General features: G+C 38.1%; 1 protein-coding gene across 1 annotated transcript in view; it reads right to left on the bottom strand.

Moving 5' to 3' along the window:
- Positions 1 to 3,853: 3,853 nt before the first annotated feature.
- KCNB2 (potassium voltage-gated channel subfamily B member 2) overlaps positions 3,854 to 27,072 on the bottom strand; it is a 161,024-nt gene continuing 137,805 nt past the window's right edge. The window contains exon 3 of the mRNA XM_026033862.1: positions 3,854 to 6,708. Coding sequence (XP_025889647.1) covers positions 4,540 to 6,708 — 2,169 coding nt within the window. The 3' untranslated portion in view covers positions 3,854 to 4,539. The remainder of the gene's footprint in view (positions 6,709 to 27,072) is intronic.

The raw sequence follows: 27,072 nt of genomic DNA, 5'->3' as shown, positions 1-27,072 counted from the left end.
AAGGAGTTGAAGGAGTTAATTAAATAAATAAAGGGAAAAGAAACCTAGTGATCAAGAGACTTGGCTCTCTACTGTCCATAGTTCATGGCATTTTCTTAGGAATTCTTCAAGAATTTCTCATGGCCAATTTAGTTCATTTCTAGCTATAGCAGATTTCTCTATTCTTTCACCGTACAATTCTGAGTCCAGTTGGAAGGTAAGCCTTGCTTCAGGCTTATCTAAAGAAATATAAGCAACCTTCAGCTGCATGTATAGGAGGAGGTCTGCTTTTAAAACAAGTCATCGTTTTGCACTTACAGGAGTAAGCAAGGAATAAATATATGATGTCAGATGTTATCTACTAGGAAGAGTCTCAAGAAACCAATTGTCATTTTGATCCATGTTTGTTATGGGCAAAAATACCATTTTCTATCTGTGCTTTTGGTTACATAATACTGCATTAAAAAGAAACAGTTCTTCCACTCAGTTGCTCTAGTATTGGATCAGATATCACCTCTTTGCTAGCATTAATGTTTGAAGTTTGGAACCAGTTTTGAAGTGAGGACACAGTGCATGAGATTGCTGCATTCGCACAGAGGCTCCTATGTTGTAGACAATGAAGCATTAAAAGGCATTTTGTGTTTTTATTTTAAAAAGTGTATTTTATATAAATTCTGTAGTGCAATGACTTCCTATTCCATGTTACATTCTTTACATTATATGATTCCCCTGTAAACAGCTTTCCTGTATGTACTTTGCAGTTTGTGCGATACATTATTCCCCCCACCCTCTATTTGGATTAATGTGAGTATTCAAAAATTCTCCTGATTACCACGTGAAAATTGTTTAAATGTGAACATTTGGTTTCATCACTGAAAACTGACTGAAACTTTGATTCAGGATTCTGCAGTTAGTATAAAATATAAAAAATAGATTGTTTAATTTCAAAGTTTTCTCCCTGAACAATCTGCATTTTCCAGTGATACAAAGAGTCAGACTCCTCTCAGGTACACAGGGGAGTAACTTCATCTTAAGACTCCCTAAGTTGTTTTGAAATTCCAGAACATTTGGAGACTGGTTCCTGAACCTAAAAAAAGTCTCTGCTTACTGCCGTGGTTGGATGAAGTCTGAGATGGCTTAGAGATTTTAGAAAAAGAGAAAAATATTTTGATTAGTTTTGCATGATTTACTACATTACAATTCAAATATATGATGAAGAAAGTTATTCTGGTTTGCACTTCTTTTACATGTGATGAAGGGGTAAAAGTCCTGCACCTCTATTCAAGTAAATGTTTGATTAGGGATTTTGCATGAGCTACATGTTCAGGAGCGAATCAGGAGTGAAGACTAGAGGCACCAAATACCCAAACCCATGATTCAGCATAGTCAAAAACAAAGCAATAAAATTATAACAAAATCACTTCTAAAGCTTGATGTTTCTGCTTCCAAGATTTCTAAAATTACAACATGTATTAATAAAGATTTTTTTTTTTTTTTTTTTTTTGCTTGTCCCATTTCAGAGTATCTATGCATCTCAGAAATCACTTAAAATAGGGCAGTCAATAAGGGTTTGGTCTTCACTTACCTGACTAAGATAGTTAAAGCTCCAATTGGCTTTACTGGAAGAAAGTCTTGCTGTCCTCATTTACCTTTAATTCAGTAGCAATTTCTGGCAAACTCCCATCTGAGGAATTTGTCTGCACAAGGACTGAGGCTTTGATTTTACCACTACTGAATTTCCAGTGGTTTAAATGGGGCAGAATCAGGTTTGCCAGAAGCACAGATGTAGCTTGAGGGCTTCAAGAACCAAATCTCTGCTCCGGGAGTGAGTTCCCTATGGCTGGGCCTCTGCCTTTCCACAAAGTGCCACAGATCTGAGAAAGCTTCTGGAAAGTGCAGGGGTCAGCTAAGCACATAGCAGGAAGAGGATAAAAACCTCAGCATTGCCAGGACAACACAATTATCCTCAATGGGAGTTTTCTAGGGATCCAGAATATAGGATCACGTTCCACTTGGGCTTTATTTGGTCTTCATTAGTTCACTAGGACCTAAACGCAGATCAAATATGCTCATGTGATTTCATAAAACTGCACATAGAAAATACAGACCAACACTTTAGGCATATAAAAATTCACTGGCATTTAGTTAGAATCACTGAAAATATCTAGCAAGAAAAAGTAAAAATCAATATAGAAGATAATGACTAGAAAATAGAGAACTAATTTTGGAACAGTGAAACGTAACATGGTTGCAAAATGTTAAACAGAATGTCAAAGATAAAGTTGTAGGTAGTAACATGTTGCAGTAAACTGCAACTAAAGACAATTTATTTATTTATTTAGAGAATTAATGACCAGACATCTGAAGAAATAACCTTATACTTCCAATTTGTGAGATGACTAAAGAGAGGCATCTAAGTGTCATTTTGTAATAAAAACCTTCCCTATGAAAATAAAAAAAAATTTTTTTTTGAGGGATTTTGTTGTGCTCATGATTTGGTCCAACCACTGGAATCCACTTTTTGGGGCTTTTCCTACTTGCTTCTTTTCTATGGGCCAACTTGAGCAATGTCTGTGGAATTAGCCCTGCACTTTTCAAGCAGATGTCTATGTTGCTATAAAAAACCCGTTCTTCTACGTTCAAAGCTCCTGATTTTTTACTCATTCCAGTGACAGAAAATAACACGTAAGTGTAAATTAGCATAGGTCCACTGTGGCGAGCAGAGACCTGGTGTTATAAACCTTGTGTTGGTCTAAAGTGTTTCTAAGGCTGCCGTTATTGCTGTGTCACAGGCTCGACATTGCTTATTACAGTTCTCACCTGGAAGGAGCATTTCCTTCGTTTTGTGCATAGGGAACCGTGAGGCCGGGAGCCTGTGGAGCCGGGGGAACTGATCTTAGAATTTCTGAACACCTCATCAGCCTTTCTGTGGCCCTCAGCCCTCACATCTGTTACAAGGGAATACCCTATTTTGACAGGAACCAGAGGACAGTAAAAATACATAAAAAATCTGTTTTTCTAAAAGAAGGGCTGTTTTACGAGTCATGCTCATGTAGGTGCATACTTTTGTCTGTGACTGGGAAAATGAATTGGATAAATCTTTTACGAGTCAAGAAATTTAAAAAAAAAAAACAGCATAGGAGTTTTTATATTATAGCATAGGAAGCTATTGGTGCTGAGTAAAAACTTCATAGCTTTGTGTTTATATAATATTGTGTATAGTAGTGGTCAGATGGGTACTTTGCACTGAAAGCTTTGGTGCAACAGCTTTCTTCCATAGAACTGATGGAGAATTGGAGAGTATCTTCTACCAGTCCAAATCTTTGATTTGAAAAACACAGAGAAGCTTCTGGGCACGGGAGACCTGGGGCAAGTCTCAGTATGTGTCTGAAGGACTGTCTGTTTTTTCCCAACTATATCAGTTGTGATAATAAAAGGTATTACCTCTCCCTGCAAAGCTCACCCCTTTCATGTCCTTACACCATAATGGCTAAAGCAACACTGCCATTATTGACATATACKCCTAGAGAGGGGGGAAGAAATGTTATCAAGAACCCACAAGGTCATGTAGAAGCAAATATTGTTAAGTCATAAGAAAAAAAGAATATGGGGAATATTTCTTTTAATATCAAGTTAAAGAGAGAGAACTTTAAAACATATCTATATAGCCATTTGGCACTCTTTATGGCCACAGAAATAAGTCTGATTTTTATGTATTTTAAAATGCAAGATTTTTTCTTATTATGAAATGTTGGCAGCATTCTATAAAAATATCAAATCCTTCAAGTTCTGGTCATTAAATCTTTGTTTTTCCTCGCGGGATCATTAATTAAACTGACAAATGCAATAAGTAAAGTTATGCAAAAAAAAAAAAAAAAAATCCTACTATGATTTACAGCACAGATAAATTTAAGTACTGTAGTCCCTTAATTAACAGATATACCCATGAGCTTTTTAACAGAAAGCAAGATATGTGAGATGCTTTAAGTAGAAGTTGCAATTTTGCAACATAAGTCTGTACAAAACCTCCAGGCAGCGCGCTGTGAAGGAATTACCTGTGTCCCAGGAAACKTTTTTTCCATAAATCCTTGTTAGCRGTAGCTTTCCCCCCAACCCCAAACTATTTACAAATATATGCATTTTGCAAGCWCAAAGCACCTTGTTTCACGTTGTTATGAATGCATGCATTGACATTTCATCCTTTCATGTGCAAATTCTAAAATTGTAACCAGGAAAACAAAAGAAAAAGTTAAAAGAGTTCAAAATCTGTCTACAAYCATAAGTGAAAGGATCAAAAATGTCAGATGTTGCAGAACACAGGCTCCTAATAGAGCTCTCTTTATTTTATTCACTGTTCTTGAATCATTTTTTTCTTTTTTTTTTGAAAATTTGTTACAAAAAGCAGTCTCTTTAAATTAAACAGTATTTAAACTAAAACTCTTCATGCCATGCAAAAATAATATTTTATGCACTTTTTTTTTTGAGGCTTCCCACATTTTAGTTCATAGGCATTGCTAACTGTGGCTTAAAAAAAAGTATTTTTATTGCTTTTTGAACTAGTCACATGCTAGTTTCACGTGTCRGACAGTAACCAGTTTCTCCTGGATTTGAATGAATTTCTGGGGCAAACAAATGGTTTTCCATTTTGCAACCTTCTTGGTTACTGTCTTTCTTTCCCTCGCCCACAGCATGGTAAATGTCTTGAGTACAGTTGTGGCTCATGCTTTTGGGAGAGGAGGAGCTGACCTGGGGCTCCCCTGTTAAATGGCTGCCATCGSTGTGTTGATCTCCACAGCAATTTGTCTTGATATCCTGCTGCTTTTCAYGCCTTATACCACGTAACTCCATAAACTCTTCTTCTTCCCCAGTGTCCATTTCGGTGAAGCTCCTTCTCTCTTTCGAAGGGAAAGTGAAAACCTTTTGTTTGGGAAGCAGCGGGGATGATTTCTTGGAAGGTCCCTGGTAGAGCACGGCTGCGTCGGCACCAAGCAAAGGCCGTTCGCCTTGGGGGGAATTTTCTTCTAGCAGAATGGTGCTGATGTGCTGCGGGGTGGCCTGGGTGAAGTCTGCTCCTGCCGTCACCGGCAGCGGCCGCGCGGTGCTCGGTGGGGTTTGCGGAGCACCACCTCTGTTGTCTTTAAAATTCACTTTGAGGGACCTGGATTTTAATGGGTTGCTGCCTTTCAGAGAACTTTTGGGGCTCTCCGTGGCAGTGTCGAAATGCAAGTGGCCGTGCAAAACACTTTGGGATCCGCTGCCATCGCTGATTACAGCTCTGCCAATTGGATTATAGTCAAAGGTGATATCAGTTGGAGAAAGCATCCTATCTTTTGGGAATGGTATAAACTGAGAACTTTTTACTCTTTGGTTGTCTTCTAGGTTAACGGAATCCGATGGAGACCTCATTTGCAAGTGATGAGAGCCAGGGAACAGAGAAAGTGGAGACCTCTCTGTTTCTGTGAAGTCAGTGGCACAGCTGGCAAAACTATCAATACTAGATGTGCTTCTCATGTCTGTCACTATGTCGGTAGGTCCAGCTGGCAGTTGGTCTCTCTGACCTGCAACTTCTTCCATTTCTATTTCCTCTTCATACCCAGGTGGTTTTGCTGACTGGTCTTGGTAACCAGCATTCAGATTAGGCTGCGACTGAGTTTTAGTAATTTCATTATATAACATCTCCAGCTTTTGGGCGCTCAGGTGTTGCGGGCTGGAGGATGCTGCGGCGTTGTTCAGCTGCTCGTGAGAGTCTTGCTGACTAACTTCTTGGTATTTGTTCTCATAAGACTTGTTCGAGCTTGTTTCAGACATTGTCCTCCTGGCCCATTTCCACCGGCTTGGGGACAGGTGGCTGTCATCAGGTGTCTCCTTTGGATTGTCTGCTTCTTCAGGCTTACCTGAATCTACTGCTACATCAATCATTTCCATGCTGCGAGCAAAGGCATCTTTCAGGTTCATGGAGACAATACTGCCATTTCTTTTAGCTCGCTCTAGCGCTTCTCTCCTTTTAATTGCTTTCTCCTGTCGTTTCTGCTCCTTGTAAAACTCTGAGAAATTATTCACAATAATGGGTATGGGCAGAGCTATGACCAGCACTCCAGCAATACAGCATAGTCCTCCAACTATTTTACCTAATAGCGTCTTAGGATAAATGTCACCATATCCTACTGTAGTCATAGTGATCGTTGCCCACCAAAACGACGCAGGGATACTGGTAAATTTTGTAGCATCCTCATCCTTTTCAGCAAAGAATACAAGACTCGAAAATATCATTATTCCCATGGCTAAAAATAATATCAACAAGCCCAATTCATTGTAGCTCCGTCTGAGAGTAAAGCCTAAAGACTGAAGGCCCGTTGAATGTCTGGCGAGTTTAAGAATCCTCAGTATCCTCATAATGCGAAATATCTGAACCACACGCCTGACATTTTGGAACTGCAGTACACTTTTATTGGACTCTGTGAGGAAAATAGTGACGTAGTAYGGCAAAATCGCCAGTAAATCAATAACATTTAATGGGCCTTTGAAGAACTTCCACTTATTTGGTGAGGATAGAAACCGCAAAAGGTACTCCATGGTAAACCAAGCAATGCACACAGCTTCAACGTGTGCTAGCTGAGGGTTGTCATTTGGCTGCCCAAATTCATCTATTTCTTGCAGCTCTGGCAGTGTGTTAAGAGACAAAGCGATAGTGGACAGTACGATGAACAGAATGGATACGATGGCCAAAATCTGTAAAACAAAATAAACAATGTTCTGATTAGAAAACTATCCCGGGCACTGATGCAAGTGTGTTTGGCACCTTTCATGTCTTGAAGCATCCCAAACATGTAAGAATGTAAGTGCATCTGATGTGAGTCTTTTTTATTCTGGGAATTTATTTCTCCTGCTAAGTGAATCATGGACCAACTCATCTCCATGTAGTCCAACCAGAAGACATGTTCTGGTGAATCTACTCTGTGTACTGTGTTATACATCTCTTTAGAGTTTTTGCTTTAAACACAAAACAGAAAAAAAAAAAAACCAATTTTAGTAAAGTTTTTGCTAAGATGAGGAAGGAGAATGAAGGCAATAATATTGCATACGTAGGCAGGGCTGAACCATGATTTTTTTAATGGCCTGTAGCTATCATAAAAGCCAGACAAAAGGAAATATTATTGTAGAGCAATCACTACCTTCTACACTGTGGAAGTTGGTTATATTAGGTTTCACTGTAAGTCCTAAAGCTTAAATAAAGTAGGTAAGGTTCTCCACTCTGCTGAAATTACTGTGAAATAATGAATGCATACTTGAGTTCTTTTATATACTCAGTAATATAATTATACTTTCAAAATTCAAAGAATAAATAAACACATCCTAAGCATGGCACAGAWCTGAATTGTAGAGCTTGCAGCTTCTGCCAGTCAGACTAATTGCTTCCTCATTTTAGCCTGTGTCAAAAAGTAAATAATAGTGTAGGAAGAAAAGCTGTATAACACATGGACACAATCACACAACAAACAATGATCTGAGAAAATTAAATCATAACAACCTATCTGCCTTGTGTCATCAGTTGAACTGGTTTTCAATTAGGCAATACTGACTTTTCCAAACTTTCCATAGGAAATTTATTTCATACCTCAATGTCTGGGTACGCAGACAGGCAAGAGTCCATACATTTAGGAAATGTAACATCCCTTTAAGCAGGAAGAAGAATCCTAGTATTCCACCCTCATTTCCAAGCTCGATGTCCAGACTCCAAGTTAGTATCTTGCCATGTCTTTCCCTTACAAAGACCTGTTGTTTTCTATACTGTCAACTGAGGGAATAGACACCTTGCATAAGCTGACTGCACTGCCCTCAAATATGTGCCCTGAACAGTCAATGGGGCAAAACSAGGCTGATGAGACTGACTCAAGAGCCTTATATTTTTAGGTGCGAGTGTTTCCATTAGGCTTTCAAATGGCACTGACACACTTTCATCCTTAGCTATGTTTTCTATTTGGCCTGCATGGTAAAAATCAACCATGATGTTTTGCATCACTTACAGAACAGAAGAAGGAGTAAAAAGAGCAGAAGGCAGCRCTTGCTTTTGCATGCCTTTTGTCACAGAGGAATGCACAGTAGGGACGGGATCGGCCCTACTGTCTTCTTAGTACTCATCCATGGAAAGAGATCATTCTGCCAGTGCTAACTGTCTGGCAACCACACTTAGTCTGTAGCAGGATTAAAACAAACCAGGCTTTAATTAAACTTAGAATTCACTTAGACTGAAAGTGAGCGAGCAGACACAAGTCAAGGACATGTTTTTGTAAAACAAAAATGGAAACATGCAGAGACTATATTATGGCCTCTGTATGAGGGATACTTTCCTGTGTGGCCTTGTAAAAGTGTATTTACACTCAAGAAAGTTTTCATCTCCATGAGGTAATATACCCACAAATACGGAAGATACATTTGTRGACTAGATGCAAAGTTTATGGCAATCAGTTCCAATCCACCACATCCTTTACTGTCTACCATCTTCAGCTTGTGGTACTGAGTTTGCAATTGAGCAAAATGAAAGGTTTTGCTAAATAGCTACCTTGTATGCCAGGCTYGCTCTGTATGGGCCCTGTTGTTGATGTCTGGGGCTATCTAAAAAGGAACTATTTGCAGCAGTAAAGGCAGCACTACCAATTGAGTTCAACAGTGCAAGGACAGGCACACTTAGCACATTTTTACATCTGTACAACCTGGACAAATACAAGCACATTTTATCAGACAATCACAGCACTTAGAGCAGCAACATAGCACTGCCTTCAGCAGCAGCCAGCACTATTCCTCACTAGACTCTGCAGAATGATGTCAGGAAGCAGCATCTCCTTCCCTGGTGTCTTCACTGCCTCCTTGCCTTGAGACACCCAAGTCAGGAGCAGCACCTCTTGCTTCTGCCCCATGGTTCTGCCTTGTGCTGCTCTGCAGAGGACAGCGTTCAGCTGCGCTTGCTTGTTGGCAGTTCTGTATGCAAATGTTCCTGTGTGTAAATGTTTGTGCGTGTSACAGCTCATATCACGGACAATCTGACATGCATAGAAACTCTTACTTTGAATCTGAGTTCCTTTGAATCCTGAATTCCCTTGAATCTGTGAATCTGAGGTTTCYACGGGCAATGCTGAAAATGTTCAACAAATTTGCTACCAATTGCAGGATATTAGCCCTTACTGGCTAATGCCCTTCAAAAAAGCCCATCAAATGGTTTTTAGCAACAGACATTTAAAAGGGAGGAGTTTAGAGAAAAAGCCTATTTGCATCTGATCTCAAATGCAATGCAATGCAATCCTTAAGCATGTCAATTCTATCCAGTACTCACAGATTTGTTTTGCTGAAAACTCTGTGGGAATAGATGTATAGTACGTGTCTACAAATGCCTCATTTCTTAAATATTGCCTCATTTCTTAAATATAGGAAGAATTTGTGGCCAGATATGAAAATTAGACTTATGCACCAATGTAAGCTTATTCTACAAGTATTACTGAGAAATAAACACGACACCCTCCAGAAAGACTGTGTGCTTGGCCAGGCTATGTACTCTCCTCTCTACTGCCCTCTTTATCACTATCAGAGCTGAATCACTGCTTGCAATGGTGAAGAGAGAATTGCACCACACAATTGGAAAGATGTCTGTGTCATTCTGCMATTAACCTTCCAAATAGGCATCTCTTATAATTATGTTGCAGTGCTTGTAAACCATCATTAAAAATGGAAATTTGCCATTGTTTACTACTCTTCTTCCCTTCTAGAGAACACTTTTCATCTCTAACATAATCTCTGAGTACAGATTTCTGGCACAGCACTTACAATTCCACATAGCATAAAATGTGTAGTTTTTGAAAAATAAGATGGATGAATAATTTAACAGAATAACATAAATTTTATCTAGTTTGCAGTTTTATTGCAATTGCCCTTTCAGGAACATGTGTGATAATGGCTCTGACGGTATGTATAATCACTAAACAACTTTCTTGCTGCTCTTGATTTCTTTCCTTGATGGCATTATTTAGAATTCTGACCTTTCATTTCCACTTTTCCCTAGATCATTACTATTAATTTTTTTAAGGACTTTACTTGAATTTTCTGCATTGACCTTTCAGGGACACTTATTAAGCCTGACATGAACCTCCATGCATGAAGGCTAAACTCTTAATATTGTACTTATCTGGGGCCCAAGTGGTACGCAGACTTTTCTTTCTGCCTCTTTGCACTGGTCTGAATGTCACTTTAAAAGCTCGGCATAGAAATGCTCATTTAGTCTTCAAATGAAGTCTTCACTGGAGACTTCATGACTACCTCCACAGATACTCCCTTATCTTCTCCTTGAAGAATCTGTGCAGACTTCCTAGACATGAGAAGTAGCCATCTATTTCTTCTTTCTCTCTCTCTCATCATTAGCCACTGCTGCATCTTCTCAGCTTGGCAGACTCCCTTTAAGCTAATGAAGTCAAGTATTTCTGGATGTTTATTTCAGGGAACCATGAAGTGCAGGGGTGGCTCTTCTTAAATGGCATAGGTCCAGTGCTTTGCCATCATATCAAGATTGCCTAGACTGGAAACCAACATATGTAGCAGCGAAGCTGGGGGCAGGTACTCAAAGGGACTGCTTCTGCCTCCATAAAGCTGGGCCTTCCAGGTCTGAGGAGAGCAAGGGGAGGTGATGTGCTGCACACCAYCTCGAGCATGGATGGAAGACGACTGATGATAGCAGGCAAGCAGCAGGGGGGCAATAACAAGCAGTTTAGTAGGTGGTTGACATTTCACCACCAGGTCACCCAAACCTCTGTCAGCGAAGCTACACCGTTAGAGGTTCCTTAAAATAAGATGCTGTCTGTTTGCTTCAAGTGAGAGATTACTGCTATCCCAGCATATTCCTTACTTCAAAACTTCTGTCACGATKTTTTTGTGCATAACAGACCGACTTCCTGTTTTACAGCCCCGCTTTTCTCTTTTCTTTTTCTTTCTTTTTTTTTTCTTTCCCCACAAAGTCTTCCCATGTCCACTCATCATCTATTTTGTCACTGACTTTCCTGCCCTGTTGACTAATATTTGCCACTTGCCTAAGAAGAACTTGACCCTCAGAGGCAGTAAACCTGTTCAGGACAGAATCCTACATTCCTTGAGAGCAGCTTGGCATACTTAAAGAGGAAATGTAATAGTAATGAGATACTTTGCACTCTGTGATAGGTGAATGGCCGATAGATAGAACAGCCTTCAGTATTTATGCTGTTACCATCACAGCAATAGAATACATCTCTCCTGCACTCTGGTGGACACACTGCATTTACTTAATGTCTCGATTATTCAGTTAGGGGTAATCTTGGGATTTACACCACCTAGAGTTTCAGCAGTAAGATTTAGTAGAATGTGGGTTGGAGCATTCACTTGTGATCAAAGTAATTTGGTATAAGGCATTATTCCTGTGGATAATACAGGGAAATTCCTGAGAATGTGGACTGAGACAATCTGAACACAGGGGCCATTACAATCTATTARTGAGGTGTTAGTACATACTAGAAAGTCAAGTACAACATCCCTAAAATTTTTAGGATGTGGTTACCAAATATTGTGATCAGAGAGTGATGACACATCTCCAAATCTGGATATATTGGACTGTGACTATTAGATGCATCTTCAGTGGCTGGCACATGCCTGAAGAAACCTGCTGTGAGTAATTAGCAGCAAGACATGGGGATGATACAGGGGGATCCTGTTGGCCTGGGTGGAGAGGTGAGACCTTAACTAATCACAAAATAAGAATAAGGTCTTTGTGGCCTGGGAGGAGGCAGCTTTTTTCAGTTCAGGCTGAATGCAGACAACTCTGAATGAAGTTTATTTAACAGAAAGCTACTGAGTGTTACACTGGATTTATTAACATGGATTAAAATCCGTATCAAGTCAGTCCTAATGATTTGTCGAATGGCCMAAGGCCATCTCACCTGGAAACATGAAATCAATTATTTCATGATTAGCAGCAAACAGCTCATTAATACTTAATGTAGAAGAAAGAGCAACYTAATCCAAAATCAGTGGAAGTGAATGGAAATTGCTTCCTTTAATWCCCTAGAATTTGGGAAAACCCATGAATCTGCCTGACACATTATTGACAGAAGTGGAGCTCGTACTAGCTTGTAATTACAGTATAACTAGTTTAATCAATTCACTCAATATAATGCAGGAAACTGTGAAAAATGAAAACAGTATATCTAGCTAGTGCTTTATTTGCTGTGTGAGTATGGAAGGAGCTTAATTACACATCACACTGAACACAGAGTTACTTCTAAGATTCATGTGAAAGTCTTTAGSAGAAGATATTTTCTTCTCTATCAAAAAATATATGACCTTCCTAAATGTTATTTTCAGTTCAAACAATTCCTAAAAGCTTATGGGAACAATCTTCTGAATTTATCAAACAGTAAATGAGATGACTTTAATAAAATCACTGTCTGTCCTCATTCAGAAATTTCCTAGTTTTTTCGATGACCGTGGTTGACMTGCTGTATTTGGGGTTGTGTTTTGCATTGTCCATCTGATTCTAAAAAGGAGGGAARGCCAGTTATTATTAATGCCAAAAAKGCACAGGACTCCCTCAAAAATCCATGTATGTCATGGCAAAGAGCTCACAATTCCACCTATTTTGCAGAATAGAACGTAGGCAAGATCTGTTCGGCCTTCCTTGTGCACACAAAACAAAAACAACTCTATCAGGAAATTCAGTTTAATAATAATAATAATAATAATAATAATAATAATAATAATAATAACAACAATAATAATAAAAGATAAACGCTCGGGGACGAATAGGAACTCGTTCAGCTGAGGAGGGAGTCGAAGCGGCAGCCCTGGCCTGTGACGTCACCGGGAGTGACCCCGCCCCCCATGACGTCAGGGCGCGCGGAGCTGTCCGCTGGCGCGGTGCTGAAGGAGGCCGAGGAGCAGCAGGAATGGGAGCGCTCCCGTTGTCCGGTAACACGGAGCAGCTGGGAACAACGAGAATTGAACAAGTGGTTGAGATCTAACTGCTTGTAATACGGGCTGTTGAACGGGTGTAATGGGAATCAGTACCCCYGATGCAAAGACTTGTTCTGACATGACTCGTTTTGATATCATGACCTGTTGATCCTTCTTATCATTCAGCTTAAAATGGAAAGCTGGATACAACTGATTTCAAAAAGTACTATGAAAAAATAGGATTTTTTTTTTTTTAATTCTGAGAGTTCACATTTTCTATTATTTTTAATGGAGTTTGTTTACATCTGCTATCTCATATTATTAACCTGTCTGTGCATTCTAGTCTAATTTGCTGAAACTTTTAAGATTATGGGTAAACTATTCTCACCCTGTCATCTTTGTCTGCCATTGACTGAGACTGTCTTTTATGAATATAATGCAGTGAGTAAGGATGACGTCCCCTCTGAAGACTGCTGCTAGCTACTGAAGAGGTTTGTTACCCAGCTGTATTTTAAATTATGAATGGCACAAAAGTCAAAAATCCTAATCCTCACTCTCACTTTTAAAATAAATTTCCTATCTGGGCTTCATCTCAGTTTCCAGATATATTTCAGAACTGCAGCACTATATAAARCATCTACATCATAATTTTATGTATAGAGCTTATGCCAATATTTCCCACACGTGTGGAATTAGAAAACTTATTAGGGAAATGAATCCAATCTGTTGTGTTCTCTTATGCAATATGCAAACCAATCATGTAGCTGCAGGCTTGCTTGTCTTAAATTATCTTTTTTTTCTTCCCTTCTTGTACGGTGACTTTCCTTCTCCCTTTTCTCCAAAACCATTTTAAACTCCATGAGCTTTATACATAATGTATAAAGGTTCTTTTCTCCATAACCATTATACATAATGTTATACTTCTCATTACTAGGCAAACTCATGTTTATGGTATTTAAAATATTAGCTATAGTTCCAGCAGAAATATATGGAYCATTCCCATTGCAGCACATGATTGAGAATGCTATCAAATTCTAGCAGACATTGCTTTACTAGTTACACTCATTTTATGCTTCAAAGATATGCTATCAGCTCTTTCAGTTTATAGAATTTATTATAGATATGTATAAAAAAAGGCTTTGATTTAACTTTAGAGCCAATTCCTGATATATATAGCAATTTCATTTTATGCCTAAAACATTTTGTTCTAAACCATAAAGCAACATTCACGTAACTAATATTACATGTGTTTTGTTAAAAAGATGATTTACAAAGCTTTAGTTATTCTATTAAATGCATTAAAATCCTATGAAACCTTTCTGATAGCACAGTCATCACATAATATGACGATCACTTGATAATCCCTTCAGAGCTTCCCCATGGAGCTCCTTCACTGCTCAAACTCCTAGTGACATCTTAAAGTAGTTTTTATGTCCATGGTTCACTTCATACTGCTTTTGATTAAGTTTTTAATTCTACAGTATCTTTTCTTAAATAAAACTCTTTGTTAAATAGAGTACTAGAGAATGTTAATTCTAAAGGATAGAAAAATGAGCAGCAGCTTAACTAAGACACTAGTCTGAATTCAAACACTAAAGAAACAAAATTGGTTTAGTCAGATGTAGAATGTATTGTAAAAAAAATACCCACAAGATCTGGTATCATAAAAACATTTTCTTCAGAGGTAAAAGTGGCAGAAACCAAGTAGTCAGTAAAGCCAAAGTATTCTGTAAAAATAAAGTAAAAGGTAACATTCACAGGCTATTTTTACATAGCACTCTGAGGTGAAATGTAGCCATATTTAGACTAGTCCTAAATAAACCAGCAATACTAATGTAGTTGTGGCATCATGGAAATCGTCTTTCTTAAATAAAATATTAAAGCAGCTTAATAATAAGCATCATCAGAAATCAGATGGGGAGCTCAAGTAAGTGCTGTCTGGAATCATACTATAGCCGAAAGCAGTCTGCCCTCTATAAACATGAATAAATCCATGGAATTCAATGTTTGAATTTTCCAACATGGTCCAGAGCAGCTGAAGAGCTGATTAAATTAACTGGGTGAGAATTAGCCTAACACAAATCATCTGAGCAACCTGGCCGAGTTCTTCATTTTATTTATAATGTTCTTCCACTATTCTTTTGCCTATTAGAAAGGATGTGGTTCAAGAAGAATGGATTTTGCCCCGATGGCTAAAGTGACACTTTGGAGCATTAGGCAGCTTTGTGGAAACAGGATATTTTAAGTAAGGTCTAAGCCAGCCACAGATTCAAAGAKCTTCTGACGGTGCAATAAATGTTCATCTTGCACATCCTGATCCTATCCGACAGTGTAAGCAGGCTACAGCCAGGTCTCATTGCTGTTACTGGTAGTGAATTGAGCATTTACTGCTTTTTAATCTTTCAACCTCAGCATTTCCCGGGATTCCAAATATTCAGGAAAACGTGGAAGTTTATAGCGAACCTTTATTCAGAAGTAGGGGTGACCTAAAGATATTTTCCTATTTTAGCCAGCAGATGTCTCCGTTTTATCATGCAGCTGTCGACAGGGATGAAATATTCCTGTTGTAACAATATTCATTTAGTAAAAAAGAAAATATTTATTTTTTGCTCATGGAATGTGTATATACAAATGTAAAAAACTGCCTATTTCACACTCATTATATTGCCTGAAGATTTCCTGACCAACAGCAGCCCCTGAAAACTTCAATGGGAGCTCTGGGTGCTCTGTACCTTTGAAAATCACCCCTAAGGAAGTATCACGTGGGATTTTAGAAAGACAAAAGAGAAACTGATGAGATTCTGTGGAAATTTATTAAAAAATTCAATAAGCTAATACAGTATTCTYTGTCATATGGAAAGGCATTCTGAAGCAGCTTACAAAACAGTGGGGAAATTCTCTATTTCTGCTCAATGCCTCAGGAAAATTCCATGCTGTGGTAGATCATCTCTGCCCATGAGTGTGTAAAATAGCATAATTTCTGTATCTCTATCTATCAAAAGCAATAGTATAGATGATTTTAAACATTTAAACCCTGCTGAAATATATCAGTGTGATGCATTCTATTCAGACACAGGTATTTTCCTCATGATCTTAGAAACTCAGACGATGATGCTTATAAATGGCCAATATTCAAAAATACATTATTCAAAATACATTATTTTAAAAAGATAAAAAAGTAAGCTAGATTGTTTCAAACGTTATTACCTCTCAAATTCAGCAACTGTCTAAGAATGTGATTGATATCTATGAACTGTTTCCTGCTTTTATCCTTGCCTGTCCTATGTCAACACAGTCTATACCTTTGATATCAGGACCCACTTCCTTGTTTTTGTCTTCCTGGGGATCTTTATATTTGGGATCCCGGTTTAGTTCATGAGAGAGACAAAAAACAATGGCAAATTTAAGCTGGATTTGCACTGACAGCAGCAGAGCTTTCTGTCTATGGGTTGTTTCATGTAGGCCATGTGGCTTCTCAGTTGAAATTCTTGCAGAAACTGTTAGGATTTATGATTGTACCTCTTAATAATTAAATCGCATAAGCTTATTACCTTAGACGAGAAAGATGCTGCTTAGTTGAGGTGATATCTATGCCCACATGTACAAAATCAATGTGTTGGGACAGTTCTTTTTCTTTTTTTTTTTTTTTTTTTGTCATTGATATCCTGGTCACTATTGGAAGCAGAATTTCCCCAGATGGAGACAGCTCTGAATCAAGTAAAAATGATGTGTTGCTGAATTCTCCTGTGTGATCACAATTTTGCACTTTGTGGTCAGTTAGTCTACTGCTAAGCAGAGCCTGGTGGAGCCAGAGCTCAGCTGTTCTTTAGTCCCCATTCACACTTCAAATGCACTGTGATGGGAGGAGTGGAAGGATAGTCTCTTGATAACCACACAAGACAAGGAGGTGTCATCAGTGACATTTCATGAGTCCTTCTCAGTATGGCCATTTCTAGGAGCTAAGCAAACTATGAAGCATTATCAGGAAATGTAGAGTAAGGCCTGAAATGACTTCTTATCAGATGCTGCTCCTCAGATGTRTGGGCAATGAGGAGTTGAATGCAGAGGGCAAAAGCAATGTTGAGTAGCTGCGAAAGAAGGACCAAAACATCTGCTGAATCTTCCTCTTTGTAAAACTTACTGCCAAGCCACAGAAACACCGGAGAAACTCTACAGCTATACAGCAGAGGATCTACATCTCAACCAAGCTCAGGCCAAGAAATGAACAGGGAAATAAATTTGTCAGATGCTAGAGCTGTAATGCAGCTATTTGCAGTAAAGCTACGTGCAATAGAATTCATCATCGAAAAAACCTTGAACATGGAACAAATATATTATACTCTGGCTATGCCTCAGAAAGTATCTTTCATAGGTGACAATTTCATAATATATATAATTTTTCTTTTAACTGCCAACATCTGGCAATTTATGATAAAGACTTTTAATGGTTCATTGGAATGGAGGCCTTAGGGGTATTTATACTGCTTATCGCCACACAGAATTATGCAGAGGCCTTAGTTACACTTCCTGAAAGCTCTATGAAATAAAAACCCCACCAACAGCACCAAAAGAAAGCAAAGAATTAACTGTATATCTGGTAACATGCAGTATGATGAGGGACAGAACTGCTTGACAAAGCCATAAAGCCATAAAGACAAAATTAATGTATTTAGTGGTWCAAATCACAACGAAGCAAATCTTTATGAAAATAATATTGAAAATTTACTGTGGATAAATATATGATAAAACCATGTGATTTCTAGTAGTTGATAGGGAAGCATGGCAATACTCAAGATCCACTGTATAAAAGCATAAGGAATATATATATAATATCATTGTATACTGTTGCGTGTGATTTCTCTGAGATATAAACAGACAGCTGTGTTCTTTCTAGAGGATTATTTATTATAGCTCTTGCAGATTGTAATTACTTCTACTTTTTTTTTTTTTTCTAGGTGCTTCCTGCCTAATGATTTTTCTGTAAATAAAGTAATGAGGAACAAATTTATGGGGAAATACCTGTTTTATTATACCTGTAAGCAAACAGACATTGCTATATATCACTGCTAATAATAGAAACCTGGCAACAGCACTGCGGCTGTGGTTTGGTTTTTTTGCAAAATGATTTATCTCAGCAGTCCTGGAAGTGCATACTCCTATTATTGTCCCGGGCTGCTTTGAAGAATAAGAGGTGGGAGGAAGGTGATTTGTTGCCTTCAATACAATAAGCTTGACAATATGACAGAGAAGTTAATGTTACTCTGAAAGCAAATAAATGACAATACTGCCTTTGCTGTCATACCAGCTGCAGAAATGTGTGTGATGTGGAGTTTAAGGAGTCAAACACTGCAGTCATTGAGGTGCTATTCAGAATTTGTGATCTGAGTTCTAAACTGACAGCATCTGAGACAACACTCCTCATCTCTGAGCTCCTGTGTATCTTTACCTGACAGACTCCATAATATCTCAACCTCTGCCTTAATTTATTTCCAGATGAATCTAGCTTGACATGGGACCAGGATGATTTAGAAATATAGGGCTATATTAAGTCACAATGACTCAGAAAAATATAGCATCCCTCCAGGTCATGGTCTGTGGGTGCACTGCTTGAAGGACTGAGCCCCTTTTTATGTCTCAAAGTGTAAATATCTTCCAGGCAAGTACTCACCTCTCTCTGAGATGAAACCAACATGATGATGTGCTCTGGGAGGGCAGTATGGACAAATACTGAAGTCTAAAGCAGGGACAAGGATGTTTAGACCAGTTTTGCCCAGATTCCTCCTCTGCATGGATCCCTTTCTCTGAGGGTCCCCTAGGGGCACTTGCAAATGGAGGTGCTGTCAAGTGACCTCCCTGGGCTCAGCCACAGAGGACATTTCCTTCTATGCCACAAACACCTCTTCTAATGTACATACTAGAGCTAGAATTTGACAGAGAATCTGGTTTAAAAGAGAAGACCCTCATACAGCAACTGTGTGTTGCTACTGCGCATACTTAATGCAGTGGCTGGGGGATGCATACCGTATGTAACTCAACAAGATAGAAAGGATTTTCTATGGATTTTCATCAGCAGGAGGCTTGTTTCAGACCTSCATGGTTTGGGTAAGAAATTCCCCTAAAGGCATGAGAAATCATAAAAGAAGAATACAGTGTCCAAATCTCTCTCAGTGGGAATCGGAAATCCAAACAGTGAAATGGTGCCAGTAGAGAAAGTGAGGAACAGATGCACTTTCATTTTCTGATCCTTCCACTTCCACTTAGCTTTTCAATACAAGGAACAGCATTGCTAATATGAAAAGATGCAAATAAAATTATATTTAAAGTGTTAAACACAAGCAATGTTAGTAGGGTCACTGACTATCTGCATAGCCAAACTGGAAGCTGGGATGAAAGGGAATTTTTTCACATCAGAGGAAATAAGGAAATCAGAGGGAATCAACAGAAATATCTCTTCGAATAGAAAAATCYGCAGTCCTCTCTCCAATACAAACTATTGTTCTTTTATTAAATTTCATTCAGTTCTAACTTTGTAATTGGAAAGAAAAACAGTATTTATTTTGGAGTACCCAAATGCTTTTGAATTTGACAAATGACTTAAATTATTTGCTTATCAGATTTAGTTTAAGAATGAATTGTATACTTTTTTTCAAGAGGCCCTTGTATTTGCTAAACAGATTCATCAATTCTGCATTAATGTGTAAGTCAGCCTTATTAAGAATTACTCTATCAGAAGCATCATTCTAACCTCTTGGTACCACAAGTTGGGATTAACATATTATCGCTTAAGCAACGTAAGCTTTGGTCCAGTGGTGACCAGGGATTAAACAGTAGCACACTGTGCCTGCAGTGAATGAACTTACGATACCTGGTCATAGCTCTGTCCTGTGGTGCCCAAATCCTTATCCTGATTCACAGAATTTAGCTGGAACATCCCCACTAGGAATCAAAATCCTACCTAAATCTAGTGAATCTTATATCAGTTTGAAAGACTGAGACTGTAGCTGTGTCGAAGAGTTTCCTTTCTGCACTCTGTACAGTAATTACTGGCTCTTGCACCAGGTGGTAAGTTTAAAGTTATTTAGATAAAAGCTATATAAAAAAGTTATATATATATTAAAGTTATATAAAATTATGCACTGAAACATGGAACTTAGAGAAAGACAGACCCACTAAGGCAYGTAGTATACACTGCCCTGACATTGCCACAGGAATGAATATGATGAACATGCCTTTTGTTGACTGACAATGCTGGAATCGACTAAATTGGCTCAAACAAGAATATACATATTTTTGTGGCTCTGACATTGCACCTATAATACGTACCTTTCTCATCTTTTCTTTTTGCATTGTTATCCTTCAAAATCTGATCACCACAGTAACTTTAGCTCTAACATTGCTTTACAGTAAAATCTTTAAAAAAAATCTTTAAAAGGTGGCTTGGTAAAATTATAGGGACAGGACCAGCAATKCAGTTTGTTTAGAAGCAGTAACTCTGAACTAGTTTTGCCAGTGAGGTATTGGGCCTTGAACAGTTACCATTTATTTTTCCTGATATAATATTTATATTTTACAAAGTAAAAAACAATCAGCAAATATGTAGGCATAGACATCTTAYGTAAAACATCAACATTTCCTGTGATTTATTAAACATTTCACATGTTTAAGGGGAACAAAGTTAGTGAAATAATTAGTTATTTTTTACTCTTGTAGCCTTAAGTTTTGAAGAGATGTGAGTTATCAGAAACTACGGGTAGATTTTGAATTTGAAAATCAGGTCCTAAAGTTAGCCTTTCTAGATAGGAGAAGTTTAATTTTCAAGAGTAGCAAAAGCAAAGAGCTCTTTGGAAAGGCCGGAATACCATGTTTATTGCCTCACTTTTCTGAGATACAAATTTCCTATCATGTAAAACCTTTATGTATAAACATATAGATTACTGCATAATAGCTGCCATTTTCAGATTCATCTTGTAAGGATCAATTAATTAATATTTGGCATTCCATAAAACACACAATCTTTCAGAGATAAGTTCCCATTGAAATCACAGCACTTACACACCTTTTAAGACCCGGGTTATGATCTGTCTTAGACAAGAATAAAAGATGGGCCGATGCTGTTAACGTCCCATCAYACAGGCACCCAGAGCTGTGCTGACTACAACCTAAGGACCTGAGCTCATGTTCTTGCTATCAACTTTTAAAGGATTTGGGAAATTACACCACTCTGGAGCAACTGTCAATCACACCTGTGCTAGCTCTCCAGAAAACTGTTTTTGCACTATATGACTTGGTGACATTAGAGAATTGCTTTTCTCTATAATTTATTCCTTACAATGACATACATGGTTGCTGAAAGGATGCTATTCACTGTGAAGTGGACTCTTTTTGGACAAATGGCAGACTCATGATGCTGGATATCAAGTCTTAGACTTGATACAGAATGAGCACAGTAAGTAATAATGGAAAAATGGGAGACTGGGGACAGTTCGTTTGCTGGTCACAACTTAGTATATGACCTACTATCTATGTTGTCTATATGCGTACCTTCAGAGGGATACCTTTATGAATTCTCAGCATTGTGTACCACTTCGTGTACCACTAAGTGTCCATGCCTCTTGACATGTTTATGGAAGATAATTTATTTTATTCAATGATCATTTAGATTTGTGTGTGATATATGCATACTTTGCAACTATCAGAATGGCAAAAAATGACCTTATATTGAATGAGAATTATGTTTATTGGTTTATGAAAATTATGTATTGGTTTGAGGCCAAACTCTTCTCAGTGGTGGCCAGTGATAGGACAAGGGATAATGGGTACAAACTGAAACACAGGCAGTTCCATCTCCATGTGGGGAAGAACTTCTTCCCTGTGAGGGTGACAGAGCCCTGGCACGGGCTGCCCAGGGAGCCTGTGGAGTCTCCTTTTCTGGAGATCCTCAAACCCTGCCTGGATGCCGCCCTGTGCCCCGTGCTCTGGGTGTCCCTGCTGGAGCAGGGGGTCTAGACTAGATGATCTCTAGAGGTCCCTTCCAACCTCAACCATTCTGTGATTCTGTGRTTATTGCATTAATAATTGTTTTATTTCTTCACAATGAAATAAATGCAATCACTGAAGGGAAAGCTTTGAGATGGATAAAACACTGGGTAAGAGTTTGCTCAAGTCAGTTGGTTGGGATGGGCTATACTGATTCTATTCACTTTTTGACCCATCTCTAAAAAACAGTGGATAGCATTTCCAGCAAATGATTGACTATTCCTTCTCTTCCTTCCTGAAAGGTCTTGTTGCAAAAATTCTGCCAAAATTATGAATACAGGAATAATGCATTTATTTTGTATACTTTCTATGTCAGAAAAAAAGCTATAAGTAGTCCCTTTGAAGAAAGCCCTATTAACAAACTGGAAATGAAAAAAAAGAGAAAACCTCCTTTTCCTCTTTGATACTTGCACTTGCCAGCCAAGCTGGAAGACTGACATTATTAGTTATTCTTAATGGTGCATCTTTTCACTGCATTTTGTTAGGTTAAAATTCCTAACAATTATCAATTTATAAAATGCCTCTTTAGAAATGTGGATGAAGACACAATCTGTACATGTGGGCATCTGTCTCAGCTACAGCCTCTATAAAAGCAGACACCTGAATGACCTAAATTCAATCAGAAAAAGAACTTCTGAATACTTTCAGTACAAATGCCTTATTAATGGCTTTTACAGATGATCTGCAGAACTGAGGTGAAACATATGAGAACAGCTGATATTATACTGATAGACATGAGGTCAAATACCTACAGGGGCACGTATGTTATTGCTGAAAGCTTAAGCAATTGCTTGCACGCATGGTTATTTATAGTGATGAGTACCGAACCAAGGGTTGTGGTATCTAATCCATATCTCAGATACATAAAGCAAACTGAATTCCAAGCTCAGGGGACAACAGATGCCCATAAAGCTTGCCTGGTTGACAGATGTCATTTGAATAAAGTTTATTAAATATTAATGGCCACTTAAGCAGATTTCCTCCCCTAGTTTCTCTCTGGAACATCCACCAAATCCCAAATGATCTGGGCTGCATTACAATCCATGAGAAATGCTGTTGCTACTTCAAGGACTAGGGAAGGTCACATCTCAAGCCTTTCCCAGATAAAATATCCTTTTTATTTAACCTCTAGGACCATGAAAATTAATTCTCACTCAGTGCTGAAAGGACTATCTTCAGGGGCTGCAGAACAGGAAACACTGGTCTTGGCAATCAAAACCTCATGTGAAAACCAAGCTATTTCCTGATCATCAGAGATACTGGTTAAATAGAAATTTTAACTCATAGCATTGCTTTTACTGGTTTTCTTTAGTACCTTTTAGCGTTGATTATCCTACTTCTTTTAAAAAAAAACAGTTCTTGGAGGCATAGCTGTGTGGCTATGAACAAAACAAAACAATAATAAAATATTATGCTAGTTTATGAATAAGTAAGAAAGTTAAAATGACTTTGCTTAGTTCAGAGGTCTTAAATGTAGAGCACTCACCTGCTATGAATGATGCCTAAACAGTACTTGGAAAGTCAATAGCTTCCTTCTGAGGAAAAATCCAACTGGAAACTGCTGTTGCTGCTCCCAACACTACCACAGCAATGGTACATGAGAAAAATAAAATTGGGAAATGCTGGGAACCTTCTTGTTTTGTAACAAGTGAAACTGTGCAATTCAGAGCAGTGGGCAGTATCTTTCCAGGATACATTCAGAAGACCATGCACTTCTCATAGCACATTTTGTGGTAATTACCACTAACAGAGTAGTTAATACAGTCCCTCAATGTGAGCTTAATTTTGAAAGGCATATGTTTGCAACTGTATATGGAAATATTTTGCAGTGATAGGGAGCTTTTGATGTACAAGAAAGAGGATGGAGTATTGGCTGTGACTACCTACAATTACCATTTCGACACTCTGTTACAAAGATTTTACTCCAGACCTACACAGCTGTTCATATATTCACTTGTGTAGCGATGAGGATGGCCAAAATATCCGCTCAGACTACTTACTTCTCATAGTCTATCAAAGATACTTAGAGTAATCTAAGACGTATGAAATGCGCATCTAAAACATCAGGATAGTGTCTCGAGATTACAGATTCTGCAGCAAAGTCAACAAATCTCAGATTTAGTCTTACACAGAACTGCCATTTGCAAATCCCTAGATCTCATGAGAGCAGATGGTAAAAATACATTTCTAGCACATTTCTCTTCTTTGCAGAGGGATGAATTCTTTTTGCTCTCCTCGTAAGTATTCTTCCAAAACATTTCTAACATTATTTCCAAAAGTCAAAACTCATTATAATTTTTCTTTTTTTTTTGTTTTGAAATGAAGAACAAGAACCACTTATCAGCATTTATGTATACACATTATATATGTGTATACACACATATATGTTATATATATACATATACATGTATATACATGTTATATATATACATATATATGTATACACACACATATATGCATGTATTTCTGTACACTTATACTGAGAAGGAGCCCTGTTATGCATTTTCAGATCTTTATTATTGAAAAAAAAAGGAAGTTTTCATTTACTAGCATTTAGAGTTTTGGGCTGGTGCATACATTGTTGGCATGGTGCTAAATGCAATTTGCTAAACCCTTTATGCAATGTTTTATTATACAAAAAACTGCATACGTGCCAAAAGTAACAAAGCGGATCGGCCTGGAAGATTTAATGAATTTATGTCAGCTATGGGAACCTGAGTCAAACATCGCATTCCTCTAGCTTAATTTGGATTGCTAGYGCTTTTTTAAAGTAATTAAGAAGACACAGCTAGCAGATAGATTGGATCTGTGCTGGAAAAATTCTACTGGAAAATACAGTTTTGTTACATGTTTGCATTGTATTAAGTTGAGTTCCTTTCCTTTTTACTGCATATTGTGTTGTTCAGTATACTAATAGTACACTTCCAATCTCTTCAATGTTCTCAGCCCCCACTGTTTTTCTGCAAGAATTCTACCTATGGGAGAATGATGAGAAGTAAGGTCAAAAATAACAATGAAAATGCATCTCATCCATGTTAAAAATTCACAGTCTCTACAGATTTCAGATTGATATTTATATAATAGATACATATATTGTAACCATTGGTTGGAAAAACCCTGTATTTTCCTACCAGCAGAGATTTGCACATAAAACCCTTAATCATCACACTGAAGATGCAGGGCCACGCTATGCACAGCACATTTGGAGGACTGATTCTTTGGTAAACTTAAACCAATGCTACCGTGTCTTTAGTGTTAGAATAAACATTATAAATAAAATATTTATATAGATAAAATATATATTTAGATATATMTATTTAGATATTTGGAATAAAATATGTATACAGATTATGATCACTAAATACTCCTACTAAATACTAAATACTAGTATTTAGTATAGGAGTGTAGTATGCATATAGTATATGAGTACTAAATACTCCTACTGTTTTTCAAAATTCCTCCCAAAGCAGGTAAAAGCAGGAGGATGGGATCATAAATAAACAATGCATGGAAAAAAAGTTACCAAATTTCTTTGCTTTTATTATAGTGCTGAAAAACTTCCACTTTAAAGAGTAGAAGAACATCTTGTTATGGCAAAGTACTGAGAGTCATACCTTATGACTATGCAAGAAATTGATTTTAACACAGAAAGCAAGAAGCCACAGCAKAATTATCATAACTACAAATGGCATCTCAAGATGACAAGATGACCTTCTTTTTTTTTGTCAAGTGATAAAAGAGTTATAAATTCAAACACACTTTGGAAGAAAAGAATTTACCAGATGCGACAAACAGGTAATGAAAGGATTTCCTGGAACCAAGAAAAGGCACAATAACAATAACAACGAGATAGAGCTATAATTCAAAAGTCTACTCAGGAAATACTTGATTTTTGAAATTTTCCTGAAATTGTTTTATAATTTTTCCATGCTGTACTGGGCTGAATACTAGCAAAATTCTTTTTGTTACTGACACCTTTCTCTTGCTGTAGGTATCTCAAAGCTGATGAATACATTACTCTAGACAAGGCAAAGTATATTTACCAATATATATTCTCCAGAGATTTTTTTTTCTGAGCTTTTCTAAGTTTAAAAAAGAGAATGAAGTCCCACCATGCTTACTTTTCTTAAATTTTCTTGATAAGGAGGGGAGGAAAACACAGATGGGCAAGCCTCAAAAAGATTTTGAGGCTATATTCAGAAAAACACTAAGAAAACTCTCAGCCCTCTCTAAATCTACTGAATGCAGACTCTTCCAGCACTGCCCTGCAGCAGGGATCTCGGGGAGCTGAGCTCCCCCAAAGTGCTTTTGCAGCGAGACTGCATGAGAGGGGAAGGTGCAGAAGGAAGGGAGCCGGTACCCGGCTTCTGCACAGTCACAGGCAGCTTTTCCATGTTCATCCTGCTGTCCAGCAGCAGTGGCTAATGCCAGCGGATAACAGCTATTAACGCAGCATGAGCTGTGCAGAGGGCTTGACTGCGCTTGCTAAAGGGCAGAGGACAGAGCAGATCATGAGCTGGGAGCAGACGAGGCTCAGAAGAGAAAATACTCGGAAGAGATGTGCTAGAAAGGCCAGGTGGGAAATCTCAGAATAACACGTTCTTTGCGGAACGGGCAGAAGGGACCTGCTGGGCTTGATTAAAGTGCACTCTGAAGCAGGGCTGAAAGCTGCCTGCTTACCTCTGTGTTCACTAAACAGCCCCTTTCAGCAATTTCTGGTTAGAAAAGTAAATATATGGCRTTTCTGAGCTGTCTTTGGTGGAGCCCGTTATTTTCCTACAGCATCTGGACTTATGAATGAGCTCGTTTGCCACTGGCTGGAATGCACACTTCGTTTTATAAGCCTGTGAATATATTTACACTGCAAGACTGTCGTTCTACAGCACAAACCGAGAGCCCCAAGGTCATTTATCATCTGATATGAAAGATATAGAGTTACTGGAATAGAACATTGTAACCAGACAAATTACAGTATATTTCTGACCTTGTATGTTAAATATTTATCACTGAGGTAAGACGATTTGTGGGACTGCTATTTTTCAGAAGATGGAAAAAAAGCTGCAACGAAGAAAAGTTTGCCACTTGTTCTATGGATAA

This window comes from Nothoprocta perdicaria, unplaced genomic scaffold (assembly GCF_003342845.1).
Source record: "Nothoprocta perdicaria isolate Ctin4 unplaced genomic scaffold, notPer1 scaffold_134, whole genome shotgun sequence".
NCBI classification, from domain to species: Eukaryota; Metazoa; Chordata; class Aves; order Tinamiformes; family Tinamidae; genus Nothoprocta; species Nothoprocta perdicaria.
This window is presented reverse-complemented; position numbering and strand designations above follow the sequence as displayed.